This window comes from Urocitellus parryii, chromosome 3, assembly GCF_045843805.1.
Source record: "Urocitellus parryii isolate mUroPar1 chromosome 3, mUroPar1.hap1, whole genome shotgun sequence".
Taxonomy (NCBI): Eukaryota; Metazoa; Chordata; class Mammalia; order Rodentia; family Sciuridae; genus Urocitellus; species Urocitellus parryii.
Genome location: NC_135533.1, coordinates 10,744,656 through 10,771,124, shown reverse-complemented (window position 1 = coordinate 10,771,124; position 26,469 = coordinate 10,744,656). Strand labels below are relative to the sequence as shown.

General features: G+C 46.7%; 1 protein-coding gene across 1 annotated transcript; it reads left to right on the top strand.

The window, feature by feature from the left end:
- The first annotated feature begins 844 nt into the window (after positions 1 to 844).
- Arhgef5 (Rho guanine nucleotide exchange factor 5) lies at positions 845 to 22,644 on the top strand. The gene is made up of 15 exons (XM_026409382.2): positions 845 to 925; positions 6,932 to 10,060; positions 10,587 to 10,644; positions 11,074 to 11,138; positions 11,338 to 11,591; positions 14,588 to 14,748; positions 15,290 to 15,442; positions 15,734 to 15,863; positions 16,129 to 16,203; positions 16,618 to 16,707; positions 17,243 to 17,400; positions 18,038 to 18,199; positions 19,750 to 19,820; positions 21,337 to 21,441; positions 22,037 to 22,644. Exons 2-15 carry the CDS (start codon positions 6,943 to 6,945, stop codon positions 22,192 to 22,194), a joined length of 4,758 nt encoding a protein of 1,585 aa, XP_026265167.2. The 5' UTR covers positions 845 to 925; positions 6,932 to 6,942; the 3' UTR covers positions 22,195 to 22,644.
- The last annotated feature ends 3,825 nt before the right edge of the window (positions 22,645 to 26,469 follow it).

Genomic DNA, 26,469 nt, shown 5'->3' with positions numbered 1-26,469 from the left:
ACAGAACCAAATAGACGGTATCTACAGAAAACCCAAGGACCTATGGTCTTAAAGATACACACACACGGGGCTATGGCTCAGGGGTACAGCACTTGCCTCAAACATGTGAGGCACTGGGTTCGACCCTCAGCACCACATAAAAATAAAAAATAAATAAACCAAATGTGGGTATTGTATCCATCTACAAAGAAAAAAGAAATTCTTAAAAAAAAAAAAAAGATACACACATGTAGGCCCTGAGAGAGAGACAAAGGCAGAGACAGAAGGACACAGAGAAAAGAGAGACAGACAGACTGACAACAGACGCAGGGGAGAAGAGAGATCAGAGATAACCTAAGCAAGAGACACCTTGATCCCATAGAGACAGCAAACGTCAAGGAAGAGAGACTGGCGTCGGGGCCTGAAGGTGGAGGCGCGCACAGGCCAGCGACGCTCCGACGTGCAGGACCCGGGCGAGCGCACGGGGCAACGGCGCGCAGAGCGGCGCGGTCCGCGCTGGCCGGGGAGGACCTGGAGCCCGCAGAGACACGCCGAGAGCTTTCGGAGCACGGAAGCGCAGCCAGCCCCGACCCCGCCCGCTCCCGGTGCCAGAGCCCGGGGTCCCTCCGGCCCGCGCGCCCGGCGGCCGCGCCCTCGCTCCCCTGGACGGCGGCGGCCCGCCCGGCTCTTCCCCGCCGTGACGCGGCCGCCTCCTTCGCACCAATGAGGCTCGGGCGCCTCGGGCCCCTGCCCCTCCCCCGGGAAGGTGTGTCCCTGTTTCCTCACCTGAAACTTCCTTGGCAGAGCCCGATCCCTCCTCCCGTCCGGGCGGCAGGGGCGGGCCGCGGGTGGGGCGGCTGGGGCGGCCGGGCCTGGCCGGGGACTGCGGCCGGCGCCGGGACCTGGAGGGGACTCTTGGGCCCGGGCAGCATGTGACACCGACCAGGTGGGTGCCCTCCTTCCTCCCCAGCCCTGGGCTCCGGGCCGCCGGAGAGCCCGGCGGAGGTAAGGCAGGGACAGGAAGGAAGAGGAAACTAGGCCTCCCCGGGGACCTGCCCCAGCTAGGTCCCGGGGCGCAGGCTCCGGAAATGGGGGGCTGGGGCGACGGGCAGAGCCGGGAGTGAGGGGCTGAGGACCCCGATCGGGAGGAGGAGGGAACCTGGGGGGTATACCCTTGCCTGAAAACTGCTTCCAGCCGGGTCCCCGCCTTGTAAATGGGCACCCTGTCCCGCAGGACCCGGGGCCAATAATCAGGGCTCGCTCTTCCAAGTCTGGCCCTGGGGAAAGCTAACCTCTATAATAAGGAATAACTGAGATTCCCTCTCTAGACCATTCTTCACCTGGAGATGGGTTGTTGGCTTCCTCTTCATAACCAGGCCTGGGCCTTCTTTCGTTGTTATCTTCGTAGCGTTCTGTACATATGTGCGCCTGTCTGTGTGCACACCTCTGGACCCTGTGGGTAGAGGCTCTTTAACCTGAAACAGTTTGCCTGTATTTGGGGAGCTTCCTGAAGCTTCAATTAGTAACCACATTGCATTCTGAACCTAGGGAGGTGGGAAGGGAGCTGTTTAGAGCCGGGGGCTGCGGTGAGGGTGCAAGAGGCCAATCCCAACACTGGTCTAAGCATCCTTTACAGCTGCCTTCCAGTGAGGCCTGGGGGAGCTAATCCTGGTGCCACTTGTTTTCAGATCTCAGTCCCCTTCTCCCCTTCCTGGATCTTGGATTCCCAGGACAGACTTGCTCTCCTGTCTACCTAGAAGTGAACTCTGGCCAGGACTGTTGTCAGACTGAGGGGGAAGGGCATGTCACACAGGCTAGGGAGAGAGGGTGGTTTTCCCTTTCACTTCCTTCCTCTTTTCTTCCCCCACTGCACTCCTGGCTCTTGCATCCTTGACCTACTCCAGAAACCCCAGCTCCCAGGGAATCAGTCAGCAGTAGCAGGGTGGCCTCTTCCCAGCTTCCTGCTCTATCTACACCTGGAGCTTGAAGAAGCTAGGCCCTAGCAAAATGGGCATCAATTTTTTACCAATCTGTGGGCATGAAACTGAAGCCATGACCCTTGAAGACCTTTGAAGGGGGTCCTCGGGGCCTGGGGGGAAGAAATGAGAGGTGTCCCTTCTGTGTGAGACTGTGGCTCAGGAGGAATTTATGCCATGGTCACAGTCAAGAGGAGAGAGAAGTCAAGAAAAATTGAAAGAAAACCCTCCTTTGAAAAAGATACAAGGATTCGAGATGTAGTCAAGAGCCTTCATACCTCTGGGTTCTCTAGTGTGTTTGGCTACACATACTGTGGTCTGTCTGGGGTTGTCTGTGGCCACATTACACACCATGTCTGTGGGATAGACAAGAAGACGTCATACCTGGTGTCTGGAGTGGTCAGTTGATATGTGATGTGGACAGAAATGGGGCCACTCATAGGATCATGAATTGGACAGGAGCAGCATTACTAAAATGGTGGTGATGTAGACACAAACAGGTGACTTACAGCATCTGGTGTAGACAGGCTGGGTCATGCACAGTGTCTGTGGAATGAACAGATGCTGGTCACTCAGTGTGTGTGCAAGGTGGACGGCAGCAGGCCACCCTCTATGTTAAGGACACACACGGGTCATGCATACTCATATTTTCTATGGATGGCACAGGGCCACAGGTGGGCTAATGGTGTTCTTATCTAAGACCATCATCAATAGTGTTCTTATCTAAGATCATCTGGTCTATAGGCAGTAGATGATGTGAAATTTTCAAGTGTCAAGGAATAGAAAAAAGTTCATAAGGAATTATAGCTTTCCTCCAGTGTATAAGACAGGTCTTAGCAGCCAGTGGTCCAGAAAGCTACCCTTATTTTAATACCTTTGTAGAGTTGTGGGCAATAACCTTAAAACAGTGAATAGAGTTATGCATCTGTATGATGATCTTATTTTCAAAATCAAAACGTATATTTTTTATCATGAGCAAGAGGATATTTTCCTAACAAGAGCAGAAGTACAAAGTACAAAGGCACAAGTATTGTAATCTCAAGATTATTACAATAATTTATGTTGTAAGTCAGAATATTTGAATTGCCATTTCTAGAAAACCTAGGAAGTTTTGTCTTCAAAAATACATATAGTGCTCAGCATCAGTTCAAAGATAAAGCAATGTGACTGGAGGTGGGGTATCTTTGAAATAGATATTTCAAAGAATTTTATGTCTGGTGACTAGAAATGGATAAGAGCTAAGGTGTTGGGGGTCTGTAAGAGAGACAGCAAGCTCTGGCACATACTATTAGTGGGGTGACTTGAGCTTTGTCTTCTAAGAAGTCACACACAGATGAAGTCATGCAAATGCAAAATGTCTCTGATCTGGAAGGAGGCCAGATCCGCGTGATGCGGTGCCCTGTCTTTCCTGTGCTCACATTAATAGTGATTACTCACCCCTAGTGCAGAAGAAGATGAGGATGTTTGCACTCTAACGGAATGGGCAATGCAAAAATACTTCCCTTCTGATGCCTTTATCTGAGTAAGACACCATGTTCTACAGATTTCTTTGAGCTTTGTCACATTCTAGCTGTGTCATGCATGGTTGCAATAGGATTACTAAGACTGGATCAAGTACAGGACTATGGAAAATGTCTCCCTTTGGGGTGAGTGGAGTCTAAGGCAGAAAACCAGTGATGTTTCCAAATGCATAAAAACAGTGTTAGAAACAGTGTTAGTGGACAGTAATGTGCCACTAGATTGGAACTGAAAATATCCAGGTAGCACATGATATAGAGAGATAAAGCTTAGGTGTCACAGAAACACTTTTATAAATTCCGTGACTACTTGTTTTAAGGCCATGGTGGTGTATATGAGGAATAAGGCCTGGAAAATACAGATATGGGTGAGGGGAGAGGATGGAGTTAGTCAAACTGTCTCCCCAGGGAGTTAGGAGCCAAGTTTCAGAAAGTGTCTACAAGGACCACATATGTTATTTAAGATGTGGTGGAGACCGTAAAATCACATCACAGTATCACCTCCAGTGGTTATTATATTTTATACTTAAGGGATAGATATAGGGAGCAAACCACATACTGTCAGTTACCCAGAAACATAATAATTCTTCGACATGGGTACAGTTATGTTAGACATATTTTGCCCCATGTAGATGTATCCACATCTATGGATGACCAGGAACTTGTCCAATACTACTTTCTCACAGGGGCCAGGGTCCTTCTTCTTTGGTTATATAAGGCTCTATTGTACAGAGCCTCAAGTGTTCCTTACTGTGGGGAGGAGTGGTGTATACATGCATATGTTTGCATATATATGCATATGCAATTGCTCAGCATTCTGGTGATGAGCTTCCAGTTTTTCCACTTTAAGCCTGCACCAGACAAGAAAAGTTCAGGACCAGATACAGGATGGAGTCTATGAGGCTTCTGGAATCTTCCCTTGACTGATGAGCTGCCAGCTTCCTGACAGATAGACTTCTGGGTGCTAACAATAGACCTTCAACAAAGGATCTTGTTTTAGATTCACCTATGCCATTTGTTTAGGAAATTTGGGCCAGTGTCTAGGGTTAGTTTGCTCATCTACAAATTAAGCAAAGTTTTCTGTGTCTCCAAAGGTCCCTCTAATTTATAAATTTTATATGTCTCTCTCAAACTTTTTCTCTCAGATCAACAGTACTTACTATTTCTATGGCTCTTAAAAGCAATGAGATTTTTTTTTGTTGCCTCATTGAATATTCATTAGAATTGTGAAGAAAGTACTTTAATCTCATTTTAAAAGTTAAGGGATGTTCAAATAGATTAAATGATTTAGACAATTGTCTTAAAAAGGCAAATATTTAAAAAACCAAAACAACTAAAAATCAAACCACGTGCCTTTAAATCTCCATTCTTCCTTGGGTCGTGTAGTTGACTGAGAGCCAACTAACCTTCTGGAAAGGGGACTGAGCAGGTTACATGGCAGTGTTTGTGCCATGTGGTGCTCCTAGTCTAACCACAGTGACTATCAAGAGAAGCAAAGAATTCTCTGGGGCAGAAGAGAATTCTAGGTGGAGACAGGTGCCGACAGGTGGTGAAGTTGCTGGAAAGAAAGGAGGAGGCCAGGTTGTGCAGCTTCATGCTGAATATTGAGGTTTGTCTCAAGGGCAGTCAGAGGCCACTGATGAATTAAAACTAGAAGTGATGTTTTGAAGATCACTCAGGTGCATTGTGGAGAATAAGATGGAATGGAGCAAGATGTGTGGAGATCGGTGGACAGGCTGCAGTAGCCTGGTGAGGGGTGGCCTGGTGAGAGGACACAGTGTGCTCCTGGTGTAGCCATGAAGATGCTGAGCAGTGGTCAACCCTGAGGAGTATTTTAGGAGGTGGATCAATAGGACTAGGTGATTGATTAGATATGGCAGATCTGGCCCAGGAGAGAAACAAGAATTTTATTCTTTATGTAAAAAATATTTATTAAACACTTAGTATGAACCAAGTATTGTGCTAGGTTACACAATTGAACAAGCTAGATGCAGTTCTTAATCTCATACAGTTTATCACACCATAGTTGAAAGGAGGGTAAGACAAAATACACACATAATTACCTAATTTTAATTGTATAAATACTACAAAGGAGAAGTGAAGTGAATTATAATTGATAATTGCTTTAAAGAGAAGTAGAGTTTAACCCAGTTAGAGCATTGGAAACCTAAGACATACATCAGGGAAACTTCATAGTATAAATAACAATGGAAAGAATATTTCTGAGGTCAGTAGTGTTCAATATAACTCCCAGACATGGTATGTGACACACTATCCAAGATAAGAGTCCATTGAGCTTCTTTGGAATTAATAACATGATGGTTCTAAGGGATGCTGGAAAATTGGGCCATTGAAGTGGAGCAGAGGCAGGTAGGATGTGGGGACATGAAGACAGCAGATGGGCACAGCACCTTCTAGCCATTTGAAAGACGAAGAAGACCCAGGGATGTGTAAATACTGATGGAGTAGTACCAGGAGAGGACTTGAAGGTGAGAGAGCAAGATAACCCACAGTCCTGAGGGAGCAGAGTAAGAAAAGGGGAAGCTTGGAGAGAAGGGAAGATGGAAGGAGTGGAGATGCAGGTTGCTGTGGATTGCAAGAAATCAAAGTAGCTCCTCTGCTGGCTTCTGAGTTCTTTACAGAGTAGGAGGTGAGGTGTTCTGCTGGAAGTGCCAAGAGAAGCAGGAAGGTCACACTCTTGAGAAGTAGTGGGAAGAGTGTACCTAGTTGCTGGGGAAGAGGGGAGAGTGAGATGATGAAGGTACACAGCTTTATGGGCCACAGTAAATCTAATAAATTAGTTATCATTCCACTTTACAGCAGCTGCCTCTATAATTGAAAACAAAATTATTCATTAGTTATGTCTCTCCTAGACACTATAAAAGAAGGAAGGTGAGTAAAATCAAGACCCTGCACAAAGCACAGGAAACTATTGTACCTTGCTCATGGGCTGTAATAGCCTGACCTATTTTAATCCCGTCGACAGTTTAGAAGGAAGGTCCTACTCCCGACACGGCTTCTCTGGGCTATTAGATCTAGGGTGTGTCACACACTATGTCTGGGAGTTATATGAGGCTGAGTCACTCTGGGTGTCCGGAGAGTCGACAGGGAGAAACAGACAATGACATAATAGAATCTAGAGGGCAGCGGCTGCTGGGGGCTCTTGGCGCTCTGACAATGGTCTTACACTGTCATTGGATTATTATCTGCTTCCCCCATGAGGCTGCAGGCTCCGTGAGGACAAGGTCTTTATCTCGTTCACTACTGAATGTTCTACACTTAAAAGGGTCACTAGGGAAATCTTTATCAAATAAACAAATAAATGAGAAGTTTATAGAGGATACTGCTTATTTGGATGAAGACCTTTTGTCTCAAAAAATGACCCAAAATGGAACCAAAGAAATGCCCTACTCTTCTTTGCAGTTTCCTTAGAAACCTTTGTCTTATATTCCTCCATAGGATCAGCCCTGATGGAGGCTGAGGAGCCCCAGCATGGAGCCTCTATTCCCATCCCTGCGGTAGAAGAATTCAGAATTATCCCTGAAGCTATCATGAGGAGCAGCCAGATCCCCACCATGGAGCTTGAAGCCCAAGAAGACCAGGACCCATCTTATAAGTGGGCCGAGAGACATAGACTCTTGTTGACCCAGCCAAGAGGGTTACAGGACATGACTGACTCTGTAGAGGAGGGCTTGCCCTCTTTCTCAGAGGAAAGTTCTGCAGATGTGGAGACCAACCAGGAGAGCCTTGTGGCAGAGGCCTATGATACCCCAGGACACCAGGAGGCAGTACCTCAGAGCCTGGCAGACAGAGGGCCAATGATACCAGCTCCCCCAGAGCTCTGGACCTGCCCCGTCCAGGATGAACAGCTAGACAAGTTCTCAATATCCAGTGACCTGGGCTGCAGAATAGAGGTGGAATTTCAGCCAGACCTCACTTCTTTGACATTGGGGTCTAGAGAAGCAAAAGAGAAGGAGGCAACCTCTCCCGACACCTTGGCTCAGACTGTACTTTGGCTTCCCTGTGAAGAGCACCCTGCAGAGATGAGCCAGACTCAGGGCTCTAGAGGTGGAACTGTCAGCCAGAAGGAGGAGCGGGAAAGTCAAGGGGGAGAAGAGCTCTTACAGCCCCGGGAGACTCGGGGGCTAGAGGAGCAGGGACAATATGAAATGGGATCTCAGGGGAAAGGGGTTCTGGGGGAGGATGCTTGTTCTGGTGGGCTTTGGGAGGAGCAGGAACAGATAGTGGAGCAGGCTAATGGTAAAGAGTGGGTACACGGGCCAAAACAGGAGCAGGTACAAGATGGTGTGTCGCTTGGAGGACGAGAGAGAGAGAGACTCAGTGGGGAACTGGAGGTTCTGAACCGTGGTGAGCAGGGTCAAGAGGGGAGGGAGAGGAAAGCCCAGGGTCAGGGAGACCTCGAAGAGAGGGGACAGAGGAAGAGGGAGTTGAGGGGGCCTGAAGAAAGTAGGGTGGACTCTCAATACATGGAGAATCTAAGCTTAGTGGGGAAGTCAGAGGAAGTACCTGGAAAACAAGATCAGAGTCTAAAGGGGAAAGTGATGGCGGCAGAGGAGGAGGAGCCAGGGAGCTGGGCTGGGGGTGGGCTGGGGGCGGTGGGAGATGAGAGGAGCACAGAAGAGGAGGAAGGTACTCATTGTCCTTCCCCCCTAGCTCCAGTAGCCCCTGAGGACCATTCTCCTGGTGACTTACTTGCAGATGCCTTTTGTCCCGTGACCCAGATTCCTCAGACTGAGGAACTATCCCCCAAAGCTCTAACCTCTGCATTGGAGCCAAGAAGAGACTTGCCCCAGCTCACTTCTCTACCTGGCTCCTCTCCTACTGCAGTGTCACTGGACAGTACAGTAGCTCACAGTGACCAGCAAGAAGAGTCCGAGCTGAAGAAGAGGCCAGTGTCCAGCCAGGAGACTGAGGTGATCTCTGCCCATACATCTGTGGCTCCACCAAGGACACCAGGGTCAGCTGCTTTTAGTTCTTCCGAAGTCCCCCCCGTCACAGCTGCCTTGTCATCTGAGAGTCCCTCAGCTGGCTTTCCTAGGAGGGAGACCCCAAGAACCTCTTTCTCAACTGACACCCTATCTCCCTGTGGGGCATCAGAGACTCCCTCGGTGGCCCTTCACAGCTCCCTGTCTGCAGTGACCACCCAGGACCACACCTCCGATGGAGCCAGCCCTCACAGCCCCCCAGCCAATTGCAGTGGGACCATCCAACACCTAAGGAGCAACTCCTTCCCAGGGTCCCACAGGACAGTGCCGCCTCCAGACCTGGTGGGAATGTCACTTTCTGTCTCCCACTCAGAATTACCCCAGAGGCCCCCCAAGCCTGCCATTTATGGCTCTGTGACCCCAAGAAGGGACAGAAGAAGTAGTAGGGAGTGCAGCGTGATTTCAGAATTCCCGACTGCATTATCCACCCTGAGACAGGACTCTCAAGAGTTCACTTCAAGTCCAGAGAGACCCTGCAGTCCTCATAGCAGCCAGCCCTGGGGCTCTCTCCCACATTCAGCTTTTACTCCAGGGTCTTCTGCCTACAGTTCTTCCCCACCCACGGTCTCCATGGAGATGAGGATCCATGAATCTCTGAACCCTCCCCCCCTAGAGAAGAGACACATCCACTCTTCCATGGTGGAGAAAGATGGCCATCTTCCGACAGTGGTCCCCACAGTAAAGCGACACAGCCATCCTCTGTCATGGTCCCCAAGTTCAGAGATACATGGTTCTCCTAAAGGCCCCCTTCCCCAAATTCCTGACCCCCTTGTGTCAAGGCAACACCGACCTCTGCCATCTACCCCAGACAGTGCCCCCCATACTCAGACCTCTCTCCCCCCCAGGCTGAGATACAACAAGCCATTACCCCCAACTCCTGATATGCCCCAGTCCCACCATTCTCCCATCTCTTCTTCCAGTATCCCAAGGATCTACAGGCCTCTACCCCCTGTCCCCATTATGAACCCTTCCACCGAACCTCCTCCATTGCCCCCAAAGTCTAGGGGTAGGAGCAAGAGTACTCAAGGAGGACTTGTGAATTCAGGGGGTCAAGCCAAACCAAGACCCACTGGCCAAGACTGGACCATCTCCACTCCCCCCTCTACTGGACGTACCTCTTGGCCTCCAGCCACAGGCAGATCAACCGAGTCTTTGGCTTCCACCAGTAGGAGCAGGAGTGAAGTGTCCTCTGGCATGGCCTTCAGCAACATGACAAACCTTCTAAGTCCCTCTTCCCCTACTACTCCTTGGACTGTGGAGCTCCAAAAGCCCACCACCAAGGACGAACCGGCACTCTCAGAGGAGCCTGAGGGCCATGTCAGAGGAGTGTTGAGAAGATCAGACGCCCAGGAAGGAAGCAGTGGCCAAAGGAGGTCTTCTGTTTGCCCAGCGAGGCAGCCAGAAAAGCCCAGCCATCCCCAGCTGGAGAAGGCATCCAGCTGGCCCCACAGGCGGGACACAGGGATTCTACCAGAGGGCAGCGGTGGACAGACTGGGGGGCGTGGCGAGGGGTCCAACAAACACAAGGGCTGGAACCGGCAAGGCCTGCGCAGACCTTCCATCCTGCCCGAGGGCTCTGCAGGTGAGCAAGGGTGAGGGCCAGAGTGACACCACTGTGAGGCCAGCTCTTTCCAGCTTTCACTACCACGTCCCATCTTCTGTCCCCAGGGTCGCTGCTGTTCCCTCTGCAACTTCACTCACTCACATCTTGCCTTCAACAGAGACACCCATGAGCATCCTCTCCTTCCCGTCAACCTCCACATCTCTTTTCAACCCGGGCCTTCTTTTAGTGTCTGTCTTCCCCCACCCCCATGTTGTCTTGGATTTTTTCTACTTTTCAGCACCTACCTGCGTGGAGTAGAGAAGGTCCCTTCTACTTGTCCCATTCCTATTCTGACGAGGGCAGGGGATATAGCTGAGACTGGTTTCCTTCAATACTCTGTACTGGTCTTTATTCCCTCCCAAATTCCTTTTATTTTATTTTATTTTATTTTGGCTTTGGTTTTTCCCTTCTGGATACCTGAATTCTCACTGTAAGAGTTATCTTCTTCATTTTTCTCTGAATGTCCCTCTGAAATCTTAGTTATGTCACCCATTTCTATTTTCAGATTCAAGAGGTTCAGCCATGGGCAGATCTCCTGGACCCACAGATGCCGTTGTTTTCCGGTGAGTTACCTTCTCCTAATGGATCACTTGTTCTCTCTCTCTGCTTGGGATGCTAAGATTTCATCATCTGGATTTTAGTTGATATGGATTCCGGGACCTAGAGTGGCTCATGGCTCTCTCTTTGGGGGGTAAATTGGGGAAGAGAGACACCAGGAATCCAGGGCAGGGAGACTAAACTCTACCTGTGGGCTCTGTTGGCTGAGTCTTGAGTCATCCATCCTTCTCAGTCCTTTGATCTTGAACTACTCCCCATGTAAAAGTTCCCAACCATCCCGAAGAGGGTCAGGATGCAACTCTGCACCTCTCTAGGGAATTGGGTCCTGACATCCCAGCACGTGCCAGGCAGGTGAGAGGCTTTCGCATCTGCAGTTGCCCGGAGTCATCTATCTCCTGGCCAGCAAGCACCTCAGAGCCTTCCTTCCTCCACAGGGAGAAGAAACCAAAGGAGGGGACAGGAGGCTTTTCAAGACGCCGCTCCAAGCTCATCAACTCCTGTGAGTACCTTGGAGTGGGTCTGCAGGCCTAGGTAGATGTTCTGCCCAGGAAGGGACGGGGCCTCATGATTGTCAGCAGGCTGGGGTGATGTCTGCAGGAGAGAGAACTGCCAGGTAGCTGGGCAGCTTCCATCTTTCCCTGGGCCTCCGTTCACCTTCCCTTTCTTCCTCTCTTATGCGTCCTCCCATGCCTCTGTAGCCCAGCTACTCTACCAGGAATACAGCGATTTCTTTCTGAACAAGGAGATTCAGAGCCAGCAGCGGCTGGACAGCCTGGCAGAGGCCCCTGGGCCCACCTCCCCGCGGCAGCCTCGGAAGGCGCTGGTGTCCTCAGAGTCCTACCTGCAGCGCCTCTCCATGGCTTCCAGTGGCTCCCTCTGGCAGGAAATCCCTGTGGTGCGCAACAGTGCCGTGCTGCTCTCCATGACCCACGAAGACCAGAAACTGCAAGAGGTACCAAGCAGGGCAGGGTGTGGGAGGAGAAGGGCTTACAGGAAAGCTGGCAAGGTTGCCTTGCTGACCTTACTGTCTCCTACTCACAGCACCACCTCTAAGAGCAGGCTGTCCCCACCCCATGCTCACCCCACCACACACACACACACACACACACACACACACACACACAGTGACCCTGAATCCTCTCCGTTCTGGAGAATGAATTGTTTTCCGAGTATGAGCACTGTCCTCCTCCCTGCTTCCTCATGCCACTGTGCATCTGTGCCCACCGGTTACTGGTTCGGGGCTTGTGTAGAGTAACGATGTCTTTGAATTTGTTGGATGAACTTCATCCCATGCTTCAGGGTAGACTGAAATTTCCCTCTTCCTGCAAGATTTCAGGCTACACTGAAGTTTTCCTCTTCAATCAAGATGTTATTTTTTTGGTCCCTAGAAGAGGGCCCCAGGGAGTTGATCTAAGAGGCTTTAGGGCATCTCTTCTGGGTCTTCATTCCCAAGAGCAATACTAGAGGCTGTTAGTCGGGTTTTAAGCTATCACTATTAGCATCTTTTTCCATCAAAAGCTTCTCTTAACTCTCAGATCTATCTGGAATATGGTGCGCAGCCTTTCTTCCTAGGAAGACAGTTGAGCAGGGTCCTATAGAATAGTTTAAGAAATTAGCTTTGGGAGTAAATGCCCTGCATGGGAAGCTCACTTTAAGATCTGCTGTTCAACTTGGCCAAGTTACTCCATCCTTCTAAGCTGATGTTTCCCCGTTTGTAAACTAGAGATGCGAAGAGTTACTGGAGAAGTGAAAAGATGAGAGCCTGGTACTCAAGAAATGTTGACTATGTTAGTGCCAAGTGAGGTACACCTGGTTCCCCACTTACCAGCTGTGCAACTTCAGGCAGGTTATATAACTTCACTAAATCTCCATCTCCTCATCCACACATGGAGGTTAAAATGCCTACCTTTCAAGGTGGCTGGGTGGTTTATTTTATTCATTTAGTTTTTGTGGGATGAGGAATTGAACCCAGGGCTTCTCAACCACTGAGCTATATATATCCTCTGCCCTTTTTGTTGTATTTTGAGACAGGGTCTAAGTTGCTGAGGCTGGCCTCAAACTTGTAATCCTCCTGCCTCAGCTTCCCAAGTAGCTGGGGTTACAGGCGTCACCACAGCTCTGGGGTTTAAGTGAAATAACACGTATTAGTTTAGCATCGTTTGCTAAATGTTAGTGCCGAGCTTTCCCCTTTCATCATCAGGGAGGAGTAACAGTTTGGCCATAAGAATTTAATGGTAATCAGTGCTTTTACTACCACAGAGACCGATGTTTTTAGGTTTTTCAAAGCTCAGACTTGAAGGCCCTGTTCTCACCACCATTTTTAAAATACATTGAGAATGTTTAGAAAATCACTAATGTACCCATATTTCTTATTCAAACAATGGGATAGGACACAAACTTTAGCTCTGTCTCCCCAACTCCAGCAAACCAGTAAGTCTCTAGGGCTCCTGGTCCAGCTCTGGCCTCATATTTGTGAGAAGAGAGGCCTCTGCGTCTCTACCTCTTATACACACACTTGCATGTCATAAAATTGCCCCCTGGGGACTACAGTGTGCTGTCACAGGCTCCGTTTCTTTTCACTGTCTTTGGGAGGGGAGAGCCACTCTATCTGCATAAAAAGACAAGAAAACTGAGGTTTAGAAAGATTCAGTGAACCACTCAACGCCGTAGGGTCGGTGAACACTGGCCCCAAGACCAGACAAACCTGCAACCTTAGCTCGAGTGCTGCTGGGGGGAGGTTGTTGGGCCATGTCATTGGCCATCCAAGGGGTGTCTGTCTTCTTTCGCTTTTCTACCCGGGGTCTATCTTGAAGCCACATGCCTGGGTGGAAAGCATGAGAAGCCCACACTAGTCATGGCCCTGAGTCATTGGACCTCCTGCTGGAACTTCCAAATATGCTCTCAAGGGCTGTGTTTTATGTTATACCACAACTGCACCATCTCGTTCTCAGATATCCTGTTTCTTTCCATTTCTCCTCCCACCCCAACCTGATCCATCAGCTTCATTCCCTAAAACTGTTCCTCTCTCAAAGACAACTCTATCATCCACCTAGTGACTCCACTGTTCACCTCGTTCCCTGACTTAAACACCAAGGCGTTAACTGTGGCCCTTCCTTCCTATTCAGGCCCCATTTCTAGCAAGTAACCAAGTCCTTCCAGGTCTGCCCCCTAAATACTTATGAAGTTGGCCTGCGTACCCTCATCCCCTTGTTTTTTGAGGGTCTCATCTTTCATCTGGTATTATTACAACATTTCCTACCCTGGCTCTCTTTACCCTTTACCCTTTACTCTCTTACTCTCTTCTCTACATTGTTCCAGAAATGTCTTTATCAGAAAGCACATCTCATCAAGTTTTTCCCCTACATAAAACCTTGTATTTTTCATTTTTCCCTTATCTTCAGTCCAAACTGTTTTACATTGTTTATTTAACTCTCTAGATCTTGTTCCTATCTCTCTTTGCCTCTTCCGCCTCATCTCTTGATACTTTTGTATAATTGGTTCCCAAAATGCTCAATTTATTTAGGAACATTTTTTTGAAATAAATGTTATTGTGTATATTTAAGGTGTACACCCTGATGTTAGGAGATATATATATATATATATATATATATATATATATATATATATAGTAAAAAAGATTACTGCAGTGAAGCAAATTAGTATGGTCACCATTTCTCATAGATATCCATTTGTGTGCATGTTTAGTTTCTTGATTGGCATATTTTTGCCTTTGGGTGCTTGCACATGTTTTTCAAGCTCTGGTTTAAATCTTACATATTGAAACAACTCTTATCTCTCCCCAGATCAAGTTAGATTCTGTTGTGACTATGAGCTATGAAAGGGTCTATTTTATTTAGATCCCTAACCCTAGAATATTCCTTAGTGTCTGGTATATGCTAGAGAGCTAGCAAAGTTTTTCATTAGTCTTCTTCCTTTTCAACATCTTAGGCCAAATTTGAGCTGATTGTGTCAGAGGCCTCATACCTACGCAGTCTACACGTAGCTGTGGATCATTTCCAACTTTCAAGCCAACTCAGGGCCACCCTTTCCAACCAGGAGTACCAGTGGCTCTTCTCTCGGTTACAGGATGTTCGAGACGTCAGCACCACGTGAGACTATCCTCTCCCAAGTACCACTCCCTCAGCCTCAGTATTGTTAGCCACTGAACCTTCAGTCAGTGTTTTCCCCCTTAGAAACCTTCCCTTGGCCATATCTCAGGATGAAATTGGGCCTCAGCTCCCTCTATGATTCCAGATGGCTGTAGAGATAGGAAGAGCAAAGAAGCAGAGACAGTTGAGTTAGGCAGGCCATCACTGGATAAGTAAGTTAATGAGAAAAATGTCCGGGGTGAAGGTTGTGGACATACTGTGGGCATGCGCTGCATTAGAGATAAGGTGAGGAAATCATCTGAAGATGGGAAAACCAGAATAAGATAGAAGAAAAGGAAGAAATAGAATATGAGAATCAAGAGTTAAATCAGGAGCAAGCTAGCAATAGCCTTAGAGAATCCTAGTGTGTGGCAAGGAGCACAGAGCTAAGGAGAGTCAATAGAAGTTACAAATGGGAAGAAGTCAGAAGTCAGGGCATAGCAGGGGTCAGCCGGCTGCTGAGTTGAGGCCCTAAAATTTCACGAGACTTGTTACTGTACAGGTTCCTTTCGGACCTAGAAGAGAACTTCGAGAACAACATCTTCTCTTTCCAAGTGTGTGATATAGTCCTGAACCATGCTCCAGACTTCCGCCGGGTCTACCTGCCTTATGTCACCAACCAGACCTATCAAGAACGCACCTTCCAAAGTCTGCTGTGAGACTGATCCCCATTCAGTTTTTGGTGGGCCCTGCAGTGACCTTGTGCCAATCCCTCACCCAGAGTGCTGTCCCAAGGGTCCATGTCCCTGTGCCTGCAGTGTGGTGTCAAGCCCCAGCATGCCCTCCATATCAGATCTTCTCAGCAATCACATCTGGGCCCCTCTGCAGCAGATCTCACCATTGTCTCCCAGCCCCAGATATTCCACTGAGCGTCCATTCCCCACGCCTTCACGGAGCCCCCATCATTCCCCTTGTCCCTCCTCACCCGAGGTTCACTCTCATGCAGGAATAGCAACAGCAATTTCCGAGAGGTCTTGGAGAAGCTGGAGAGTGACCCCATCTGCCAACGCCTTTCCCTCAAATCCTTTCTGATTCTGCCCTTCCAGCGCATTACCCGTCTCAAGCTGCTGCTCCAGGTATGCCAGATACTTTATGGGTCACCACCCTGAACTCAAAGGGATGATCCTGAGAAGCTTCAGGACAGAGGACCATCATTTTTTGGCCATTTACCTCCTGTGGAGGATGTGAGCAGTCTCCCCACTGCATACACCCTTCTTTCTCAGAAATATTTGTTGTTAAAATTGTATCCCTAGGCTTCTCCATTAATCCACCCCCAGTTATCTCTTCCTGTTTGTTTATTTCTTCTTACCACCTGGCTCCTGCCTGCTGTTTATCCTATAGAACATTCTGAAGAGAACACAACCTGGCTCCTCAGAAGAAGCAGAGGCCACAAAGGCCCACCATGCCCTGGAGGAGGTCAGCAGCTACCCACTCCCATCCTGATTGTCCTTCACAGACAAGTCATCCCTTCCGCAGGCCCACAGCTCCAGACAGCATGGGAGGTGGGATCCTGTTAAGGGGGAGCTCAGCCTCCCTGCATCCACCACACCTCCAAGCATGTCCACCCACAGCCTCCTCTTCCATACCCAGCACCACATACCAAGGGACTGCGCTCCCACTCCCACAGCCCCTCACCCAGGAGCATTCTGTCAGCTTGTGCAGAATACACCAGAGTCCTAAGGCTTGACCTCCACGTTCCCTTCAGTCAATGCCAGCCCAGGAGAAAAGAGGAGGCTGTCATATCCTTTTCCAGATTGCTTTCAGGGAACTCTGAGATCAAAGACTCTAATACAGTCCTTGTCCCCTTTCCTTGCCTTGCCAAACCCTCAGCTGATCCGAGACTGCAATAATAATGTCCAGAGGATGCGTCGGACAGAGGAACTGATCTACCTGAGCCAGAAGATTGAATTTGAGTGCAAAGTGAGTTAGTGCCCAGCCCCCTACTCTGCCCATCACTCTCTGTGGCGTGTCGCACAGGTCACCTTCTAAACAGAGTCCTCTTGTTTCCCTCTTTCCAGCCTCCAACCATCCTGCCTCGCTTTCTGTTCTGTTTCTGGGATACACAAATATCCTCTTCAGTCTCCAAAACTATTGTCACTGTCACGTGAAGGTGCATAACTGTGTGCATATTATACTCTTTTGGTGTTAAAAAGGGAGGACAAATAAATACATACACACACACTATATACACACACACACACACACACACACACACATATACATACACACCCACACACACATTTGCTTGTGACTCATAGGGAAACTCTGGAAGGATTATTTAAAGAAGGAACAGCAGTTACAAGGAAGAGGAGGAGTGGACAGGATAGTTAGAGGGTTCAGAGGGAAACAGAATCTAGGCAGGTAGGTTATGAGTAAGAGAGAAGATAAGGAAGAGATGGTTGGTGAGGAGGGAGGACTGTCTGTGACGCTGCCTTCTCTCTCTCTCTGCCCCTAGATATTCCCACTCATCTCACAGTCTCGCTGGCTGGTGAAGAGTGGGGAACTGACAGCCCTCGAGTTCAGCGTCTCCCCAGGGATGCGAAGGAAACTGAACACACGTCCGATCCATCTGCACCTCTTCAATGACTGCCTGTTGCTGTCCCGGCCCCGAGAGTCAGTGGTTGGAATGGGAGGCTGGGAGAGAAAGGGAATGGAGGAGTCAAGAGGGAAGGCCTTAAAGGAACAGAGAAGAGTTGTCTTCTTAGAGGATCTTTTCAGTGGTTCAACCCATGGAGTCCAGGTCATAGCATAGAGAAGAGAAACACCAAATTTTGTCATGAGGAGTTATAAATGCCTCCATAATGGAGTTATAAATGCCTCAAATGATCTTCACCACCTTCTGAGATCATTTTTTGTTTGTTCGTTTTTGTTTTGTTTTTTTGGTGTGTGTGTATGGGTGTGTGCACGCTTTGGGCTGGAATCCATCTGCTAGCCCAGAGATACTTAATTAATTTCAGATCTTAATTAAGCTCTATTCCTTGGAACCTTGGAAAGTTTATATTCATTCTGTTTCTTCAACTTCTTAAAGTAACCCATTATTCATTGCAATAGATGAATTGCAATGAATGTTTTGCCAAATTGGTGAGGACACAGGAGCTACCATCTTGAAAGCAAGTTAGGACCATTTTGTGGTTTTTATAGGAATTTTCAGGCTGCAGATGCTAAGGACATAGAGTTTGAACCCAAGAATGTGAAGGTGGATAGAATAAAGACAGCCTAGAGTCCACTGAAAAAGACTTCTGTTTTGCAGGGGTAACCGATTCCTGGTATTTGACCATGCTCCCTTCTCCTCCATCCGGGGGGAGAAGTGTGAAATGAAGCTACACGGAGCACACAAAAACCTCTTCCGCCTCTTCCTGCGGCACAACACACAGGGCACCCAGGCCGAGTTCCTCTTCCGCACAGAGACTCAGTGAGATGGGGCTGGGCAGGGGCGCTGGTGTGGGTAGCCTGGGAAGGAAGTGGGATCAGGCAAAAAAAAGATGTCCAGGAAACCACCTAAACACTGCTTAGCCCCCTCTGGACTGGGGGCCATAATGGAGAGCTCTAAATTCCCAGAGGCAACTTGCAGGAGATCACAGGCAGGAGGAAGTTTGAAGTTGCCATTAAGACTCAGCATCTATTTTATATCTTTTACTCAAAAAACTAAAGAAGGGGGATGGACTGGTTTGGAGTAAGCAAAGAATTTACATCCTGGTGTCTGTGAGTTCGTGTCCATGTGTGCAAGCCAGAGACCCTTCAGTGCCATGGCTGCCGGGCACATGTATGAATAAGACAAGCACTGGGTGCCTTTTGCTCCCCCACCCCAACCTGCCTACTCCATCTTCTGTTAAGCAGAAAGTCATAGTGCTGAGAAATTTGATTGGCTTATCTTTTCAATGATCATAACAACTAATATATTCATTTGATCTTCGGAGATCAACAATTTTACCTATAAAATCTGGTTCACAGCCAGGTGCAGTGTCAGATACCTATAATCCCTATAACAGGGAGACTGAGGCAGGAGGATCACAAGTTGGAGACTAGCTGTAGCAACTTAGCAAGACCCTGTGTTGCTAAGTTGTCAAATTTTAAAAAAGAATTAAAAGTAAAAATAAATGCGGTACATGAAGCCTATAGCAGTGAATTCCTAAAAGACTATAGTATTACCAATATTATAAAAGATATGAGAAGAGTCTTTCTTTAAAATTTTCAACATATCTGATCATTTGAGATATCCTACATTCAAGAACCTTTTCAGTTTCGTCCCTTGGAAGACTATTCAGGGTAGTACTGATAACACTTACCTTCACTTATGGAACAGAAAGGCAGATAGCAGGTTATGTATGCTAAATATCACATAAGCCAAATAATCAGATGCAGTTATGTTCTCTTTGTTTAGTGCTTTGGGTAGAATTTTCCAGTAAAAGTGTCAGCTCTCAATTACCTAAGCATATGTGGAAGCAGAGGTTAAGATAATGCAAAACCTCCAGATGATTATAAAATTAGGATTACTTTGTATAAGAATGACAACAACAACAAAATACTAAGCTGTTTCTCCCCAGTTGAATTATTATCACAGAATAACTTTTTATTTTTGAAATATTTGATTGATGTGGGCAAGAGAGTGTCAAGAATCATGCAAAGTGATAGAGGGAATCTAAATTGGGGCGAACATTTTACTTGGCACAATTTCCAAAATGGAAAGTCTGCATGTGTGTAATTGACAGTTAACTTAATACCCCGACTTGGAAGGTATAAGGAATCTGGAGGGGGAAAGAAAGAGGGAAAGTGTGAAAGACACGTTAACCTACGGTTCAGGATGGTACCAGGTTCCACCACGTAGGGTCCTGGTGACTTTGTGGTGAAATCACTGAACTAGAAAGTCCTTCCCACAGCTATTTGCTTCCCAATCATTGGCTCTGATACACACCCGCAGGCTGCAGTTGTAGCTGAAAATACCACCCTACTTTGTTTTCTCAGAAGTGAAAAGCTTCGCTGGATCTCAGCCCTGGCCATGCCAAGAGAGGAGTTGGATCTGCTGGAGTGTTATGGTGAGTGAGGATCATCAGGGTTAGAGGTCTCCCCTGGACACAGGAGGTCAGGGTGCTGGGCGGTAACTCTGTGAGGCTTCTGTTGTTGCTTTTCCTCAGACTTCCAGAGTGAAGCTTAAACACTGGAGCTTCAACACTGAGACACATTTGCTTCACCATGGCAATGCCCTTCCCCCCACACACACCCTGCCTTAGGCTATAGTTTATTCATTCTAAGATATTTGTCCCCTTAAGTCCATTCTGCTGATTTTGCCTGGGTTTTACTAATTTGAAAGTGTTGGGGAAAATAGGGGGTCACAGGAGGATAGCAACACAGATTTGTCCTGACCATGCCCCTCCTGTATGGGATGGCCTGAGGCCAGTTAACTGGAGGGTCCCTGGTAGCTGCAGGCTCACATTCTGAATTTGTGTGCATTTGTGCCAAGATGGACTTCTTCTGGCTCTTATATCAGCCCTCAGTTGTCCACCAGCAAGGATTTCCTAGTTTATGTCCAGAGGGAAAAAAAAAAAAAAGAACTCAAAGGAATACTGGGTTTTTAGTATCTGAAAAGAATAAATGAATATAAGGAAGCTTTGAAAAGGAATTAGGAGAACTAAGCTATAACTGAAATGTTAACTTCCTATATATTCCATTAGTTGGCTTCCCTAGTGGATAAGGGGGGCAGGGTAATTTTTTCTTCTTCATTATGATTTTAAGAATGGTAGATGGGGAGGAGTTTTAGAAAAAGAAGTACAAATAATATGCAGTCTTGCGCTTGTTTTCTGGGAGAACCAGTGCAGCGTAGTAAAGCAAGAAGAGCAATACACGCATATGATGGAACACTTAGAGGTCAGCCCCACTCTGAACTTTTTTATCTTCAGCCTCAGCTCTATGGAAATTTTGCCTGGTTCATAAAAATAAACAGATATCCAGCAACTCCTCAAGAATCATCTTGATCAATAATTATCTTGGTCACTCTATGAGGATACTGAAGCCAAAGGGGATGGAGTCCCTTGTCTTGTGCATAGTTGGGATTCCACTGATGGAGTCTCCCAGTCTCACTTCAGACATTGAAGGAAATGAAGAATGAGTCACAGGCTCAGATTTTACCATCTCAGTGGAGAAGCAAAGCACATAAATGGAACATTTAGAAGAAGGAGACGTGGTTTCTTACCAAAAGTCAGTTTTAAGAAGTTCACAATCCATCAAAGACCAAGGGGCTGGGGAGGGGTTCAGAAGGAAAGTGGGTCTTCAGTAGGATCTCTAGTATTTGTAGTAAACAAACAGTAGTCGCAGATTTCTCAGTCATCTTCTCCAGAGAAATAGAATTTGGGATCCATTTCAGTTTTGGTATTTTAATTTCTGTAACAACTACTTGGTTCCTGGTAGAAGATGAATGTTTTTCCAAACTCCCCCTTTGTTTAATGGGCCCACACTTACCTCTAACTTAAGTCCTGCCCACTGCTCCCTGCCATTTCTCGCTCGTGTTCTGGGCTCCTGCCCCTTCTGATCTCTCTTCACCCTTCTCTTCCAAAGACTCCCCACAAGTCCAGTGTCTTCGCGCCTACAAGCCCCGAGAGAATGACGAGTTGGCACTGGAGAAGGCCGACGTGGTGATGGTGACTCAGCAGAGCAGCGATGGTAAGAGGGAGACTCCAGGAGGAGCAGGCCAGGTGTCAGAGGCAAGACGTGGGGGTGGTTAGGTTCCTGGGGCTGCTGTAACAGAGCAAAGTTATCCTCTCACAGTTTGGTAGGCAAGCAGTCCAAAATCAAAGTGTTGGCAGCACCATGTCCCTTCCGAAACCTCTAGGGAGGATCCTTCCTATCCTTGTCCAGTCTGATAGTCACACATGTTCCTTAGCTGTAGCAGCACATTTCCGGTCTCTGCCCACGTCTCCCTGGGGCCCTCTTCCCTCTGTGTGTGCCCAGGTTTCCCTCTTTCCATAAGGACACCAGTTGTATTGGCTTAATGGCCACCTTATTCCAATCTGAGCTCAGCTTAACTGTACTAATGATATCTGCAACAACCTCATGCCCAAATAAGGTCTTGTTTTGAGGTCCCAGGGATTAGGAAATCAACTCATACTGGGAAAGGGGACACAATTCAACTCCTAACAATGGGGAAGACTCAGAAACGGGCAGCTGCAGATTTCACCAGACCCAGGGCAGCCATATTTAGTACATGAGGAGGCTGGCCCCCTCCAGGTAATTTTTTGTGCTTGCCCTGTGCCCACAGGCTGGCTGGAAGGTGTGAGGCTCTCAGACGGGGAGCAAGGCTGGTTCCCTCTGCAACAAGTGGAGTTCATTTCCAACCCAGAGGTCCGTGCCCGGAACCTGAAGGAGGCCCATCGAGTCAAGACTGCCAAACTACAACTGGTGGAACATCGCACCTAGCTATTCCCTGAGAGCAATCTCATGAGCTTAAGAACAAGCTGCCCTCTGAACCTGCTGCAGAGGCTTTCTGTGGACCAAGAACTAAGTCCAAGAACAAAACCCCGTTAACCCAGCCACTCATCCCAGGCCTCCTTTTCTGTGCTTTGTGCTTGGTGGGGGGGATGTTGAGGGACTTCACACTGGACTCTGGGATCCTTTTTTCATAGGAAAAGGGCCTGAAAAGCCTTATTCAGGGAACTTTACTTCTGCTACCATACGGTCCTAAAGCATCCTTGGCTTCCCGAGTGCAGATTTAGACCCGGCCCAAGTTCCAGTCATGGCCACATGTTCAACACTCTGACCTCAGGCCACTGGAGGACAATGTTTAAGAGGGATTGACACATCAGATGGGAAGGTCAAGCTGGTGACCTCTAAGGTGTCTTTCAGCCTCGGAGTCTCCGCAGTGGTTGGTGTGAACGCCGTGCGTGCGTCGCGGAGATCTGTGTCTCTGGGTGGCAATGTGAGGGGGTACTCTTGCCATAATAAACTTGGCACTTCTCTGAGTGTTTTCTTCTCAGACTCCTCAGAGTGAACAAGTTTCAAAACATGGATTCCCGTAAGAGTTCCAGCCTCTTTTTTAGGTGTCATGAAAGAAGGCCAACATGGGGTGTAGGGTGTGGCAGCTGCTTTGTGACCCCTGAGAGTTTGGGCAGTTGTTCTTCTTTTCATGGTATCAGAAGTAGGAGAAGGAAGGAGAAGTACTCGATGCGTAATGAAAGCCCCATTCAAACCCTGTTTACTCTACCTATAAGGTCTAGATATTGGCTAGTTTGGGTGGATGTGACAAATCCTATTCAGACCATTCATGATTTTCTTATTGTGGCTCAAATCATTGTGAAGATATCTTCACAGAAGTTTTAACTTCTTTATGAAGGCAGCATGGCACAACAGAAAGAGTCCTAGAATCCAAGTCAAGAGGCCTAACGTGCAGTTACCACAGGCTATGATTCAATCTCTCCATGTCTCCGTTCCCTGACATGTAGAATGCAGGATCAGACCAAGCAAGCTCCAAAGTCTTATCCAACTCTAACCATATATTTTTCTCTGTCTCCTTTAAGATTACCTTTCTCAGTTGAAGGGTATCACTAAATTGTCTTTGTCACAGAGAACTGTTGTGTGATGTAATAATAACCTAGCATCTTCCATGGCGTCTTTTAAGCTAGATCATTACGGTCTTTCCTTGAAGGTTGCATTGCAACTTTGTAGAAAGGTAAGAATAAACATTATAAAATTTGTTCTATCTCCAGTTCATCATGATAATGACAACACAGTATCACTTTTGATAATACGTTCTTTTCAATCCATCCTAAAATATGTTAGCTTGCTTATTTTTTTTTAATTATTATCACTATAGCATGTAAGAATGAAGATTAACATTTTGTCTGAAGCAGTATGATTGCTAAAAAGTTTAAAATAGACGTTGGAGAATTTCAGTTGTGGGGTTTTTCCACTATTTTCATAAAATCAGATTATAAATTAAGTAATATTTATTATTAATATATGATAAGATTTGCATATATATGTAAATATATAAACGAATAGCTCATTGTTATTAATAGCAACAATAATTTTAAGAATCCAAACTATTTGTGCAAGCCAGTATTTGAATAATGGCCATATGGTTCAATGCAACCTTATATTTTTGTAGACAAAGTTCCCAATATTTGCTCAGAGAAGTAAAATACCACCTTCTAAATGAAACATATGCAAATAATTTTTTGAATTGCATGACTGCTTCTTTGCTTGAAGTTGTTAAGGCTTTCGGATCCCTTTGAACCTAAGTTCTTTAAGACTTTTAACTCTGTTTTCAATATTTAATATGTATTCATTAATTGGGTTATTATCTAATCTGGGAAGCCAAAAGATATTGGCTTCTACCTATGTTTAGATCGTTGGTTAAAAAACAAAAGAGAAGAACTTAGATATAGATCTCTTGGCAGTTGAATTACTAAAATTTCTCTAATTTGAGTACAGGAAAAATTAAGTGTAGGTATAGTGAAATCCTTCTTCAGATTTCCAGAATTGAACTTAATTTTTTCTTTAATCTCAACTGGCATCTTTGGCTTAGAAACATAGCCAAAATTGTTAGGAAAGAATGTAGCAACAAGCATTAGCCCATGTTTTTTGGATAAAATTGCATTTGAAGCACATATGAATGTACAGTGTTTTGTTGCTTTTTAAAGTAAAACAATGCATGAAGAAGTATCTTTAGGAGACATCAACAGCAGTCCTCTGTGTAGACCCTCTTCTGACTGAAACACAAGTGGAGCTTAAGATCATATGATTGATTGGATAGTGAATTATTTGTGAACTTGGCTCTACTGAATTTGCAGGTCATTTTTGTCTACTCACTTAACTTAGAAAGCTATCCTTAAGTTTTCACTACCAACATTCACTTCAAATTAGCTATTATCTTAAAATTTTAATTGTGCATTGCTTATCACCTTGGTCATTTATAACGATCTTGATAAGACCAGCCTATGGAGACTTTTATTTTCCCCAGGGGTAGGGATCCAACCCGGGTCCTTGTACATGGGAGGCAAACTCACTGAATCATAACCCTATGCACACATATTTATCCCCCTGAAATAAACTTGATTTCCTTTTGGATTCCTTATTGATCCAGTCATGTAGTGTGTGCTTTTTAAGCATTTAGGGGTATTGCCCTTATGGTAAATTCTTTATGGGATCAAATTAGAAGTCCAGTATTTACCAACACTTTACCAACACTTGTGCATGTTGGTACTCGGTTTTCGAGATCTCTGCATGAATAATTTTTGTGGCTGTGACTTGGTTTTACCACTAACACCAACCGGTGACCCTGGAGCCACATTTGCTGTAACATGACTCTAGAGCTGCATGATTATAGTGACTCCAAACCTGTAGTTTAGTGTAACCTTCTCACTCTGAAATTAGGTGTGTGAAAGGGCAAAGGTTACAAGTAAATGAGCTACAGAGAGACAGATGCCAAGCTAGTCGTGACTCAAATAGACTTCTTGTTCAGATTTAGAACATTGTCTAGGCTTAATAGTCTTTGACCCATTTTTTTCCATCCCGCCCATTTTAAATGACAGTTACGGAGTGGAAATTTCCCTAGCCTCTTCCCTGCAAGAGCATCCAGTCAGCCTACAATTCCCAGGGACTGTTGTGAAAGCCGAGGCTAGGCTACAGGCACAGAAAAGGCAGGGAGTGAATGGCGCTGTGGATTCTTTCAGGGTGGCCTGTGAGCAGGGAGATGGTAGAGGAAAGGAGCTAGGTTTTTGTGTGCTATAAACTGTTTTTCCGAGCTGGAGAGGGTGGGGGACTGCTGATCCCTGTGCTTGGTGAGTGAGTCATGGGCCTGAGGGCAGAACTTGCAATAGGGAGGGGCTGAATCTGGCCCACACACTTCTTCAGGAGCACCAATGGGCAGATAAATATTTTCCTGGCACTTTACCTGAGCATTTCAGAGAAGCAACTATCTTTCAACAATGCAGAAGAAAACACAAAAGTAAAGCGGGATCTAGTCAGTTTGTACCTTAAGATGGAAGCTCTCAATTAGACCCAGGGGCTCCTGAACACCAGGAAGAAAGTTCAGGCTGGGAGAGGATAGCTGAGAACAACATACTGTCAGGTATTGTGGTCAAGTTTTAAGACCAGCAAGAGAGACTTCAGACATCTTAGAAGCAGACAGTCTCTGGGAGAAAAGCCAAACAAGGGAGACAGAGGACCCAGTGGACCCTGTAGTGGGACTCATCTGGCCAATTTTGCCATCTTTTCTTATGGAGATCAACTTGTGGGAAGGAGAAAAGCCCATGCTGTTGGAATCCAAAGAATCATGAAGCCCTTTTTCTAAACCCGTATTTATGTCTAACGTGCCTAATACAGATTGGGGAGGGAAAGTGATTTGCCTGATATCACACAGCCAATTAATTATAAACTACAGATGTAAACAACTCAGTGTTCACCCCTGGGATTTAAGCAAGTTGTTCACTGAGTTTGTTATCATCATAAAAGGTGAAAGGTGACTTGCCATCAGAGGCAAAGATTGAACAAACAGAATATTAATAGGCAGGAAATTTTGTGAGAGAGCAGGAGAAGCTTGTGGTCAGGTGTAGATCTGTTAATAAGCAGGTGTTGGTGATAGGATGGCGTGTGGTCAGGCAACAGACTGGAAACAAGGGTCAAGGTGTGGTTTGCAAAACAATCATCATCCTTGCACAAGCAGGGCCTTAACCAGAGACTCCTGTGAGAGGG

Coding starts and splice junctions, on each gene's coding strand:
- Arhgef5 (XM_026409382.2), top strand. CDS start 6,943: ATGGAGGCTGAGGAGCCCCAGCATGGAGCCTCTATTCCCATCCCTGCG. Junction 11,139..11,337: donor CTCCAAGCTCATCAACTCCT/GTGAGTACCTTG, acceptor ATGCCTCTGTAG/CCCAGCTACTCTACCAGGAA. Junction 15,864..16,128: donor GTCTCAAGCTGCTGCTCCAG/GTATGCCAGATA, acceptor TTTATCCTATAG/AACATTCTGAAGAGAACACA.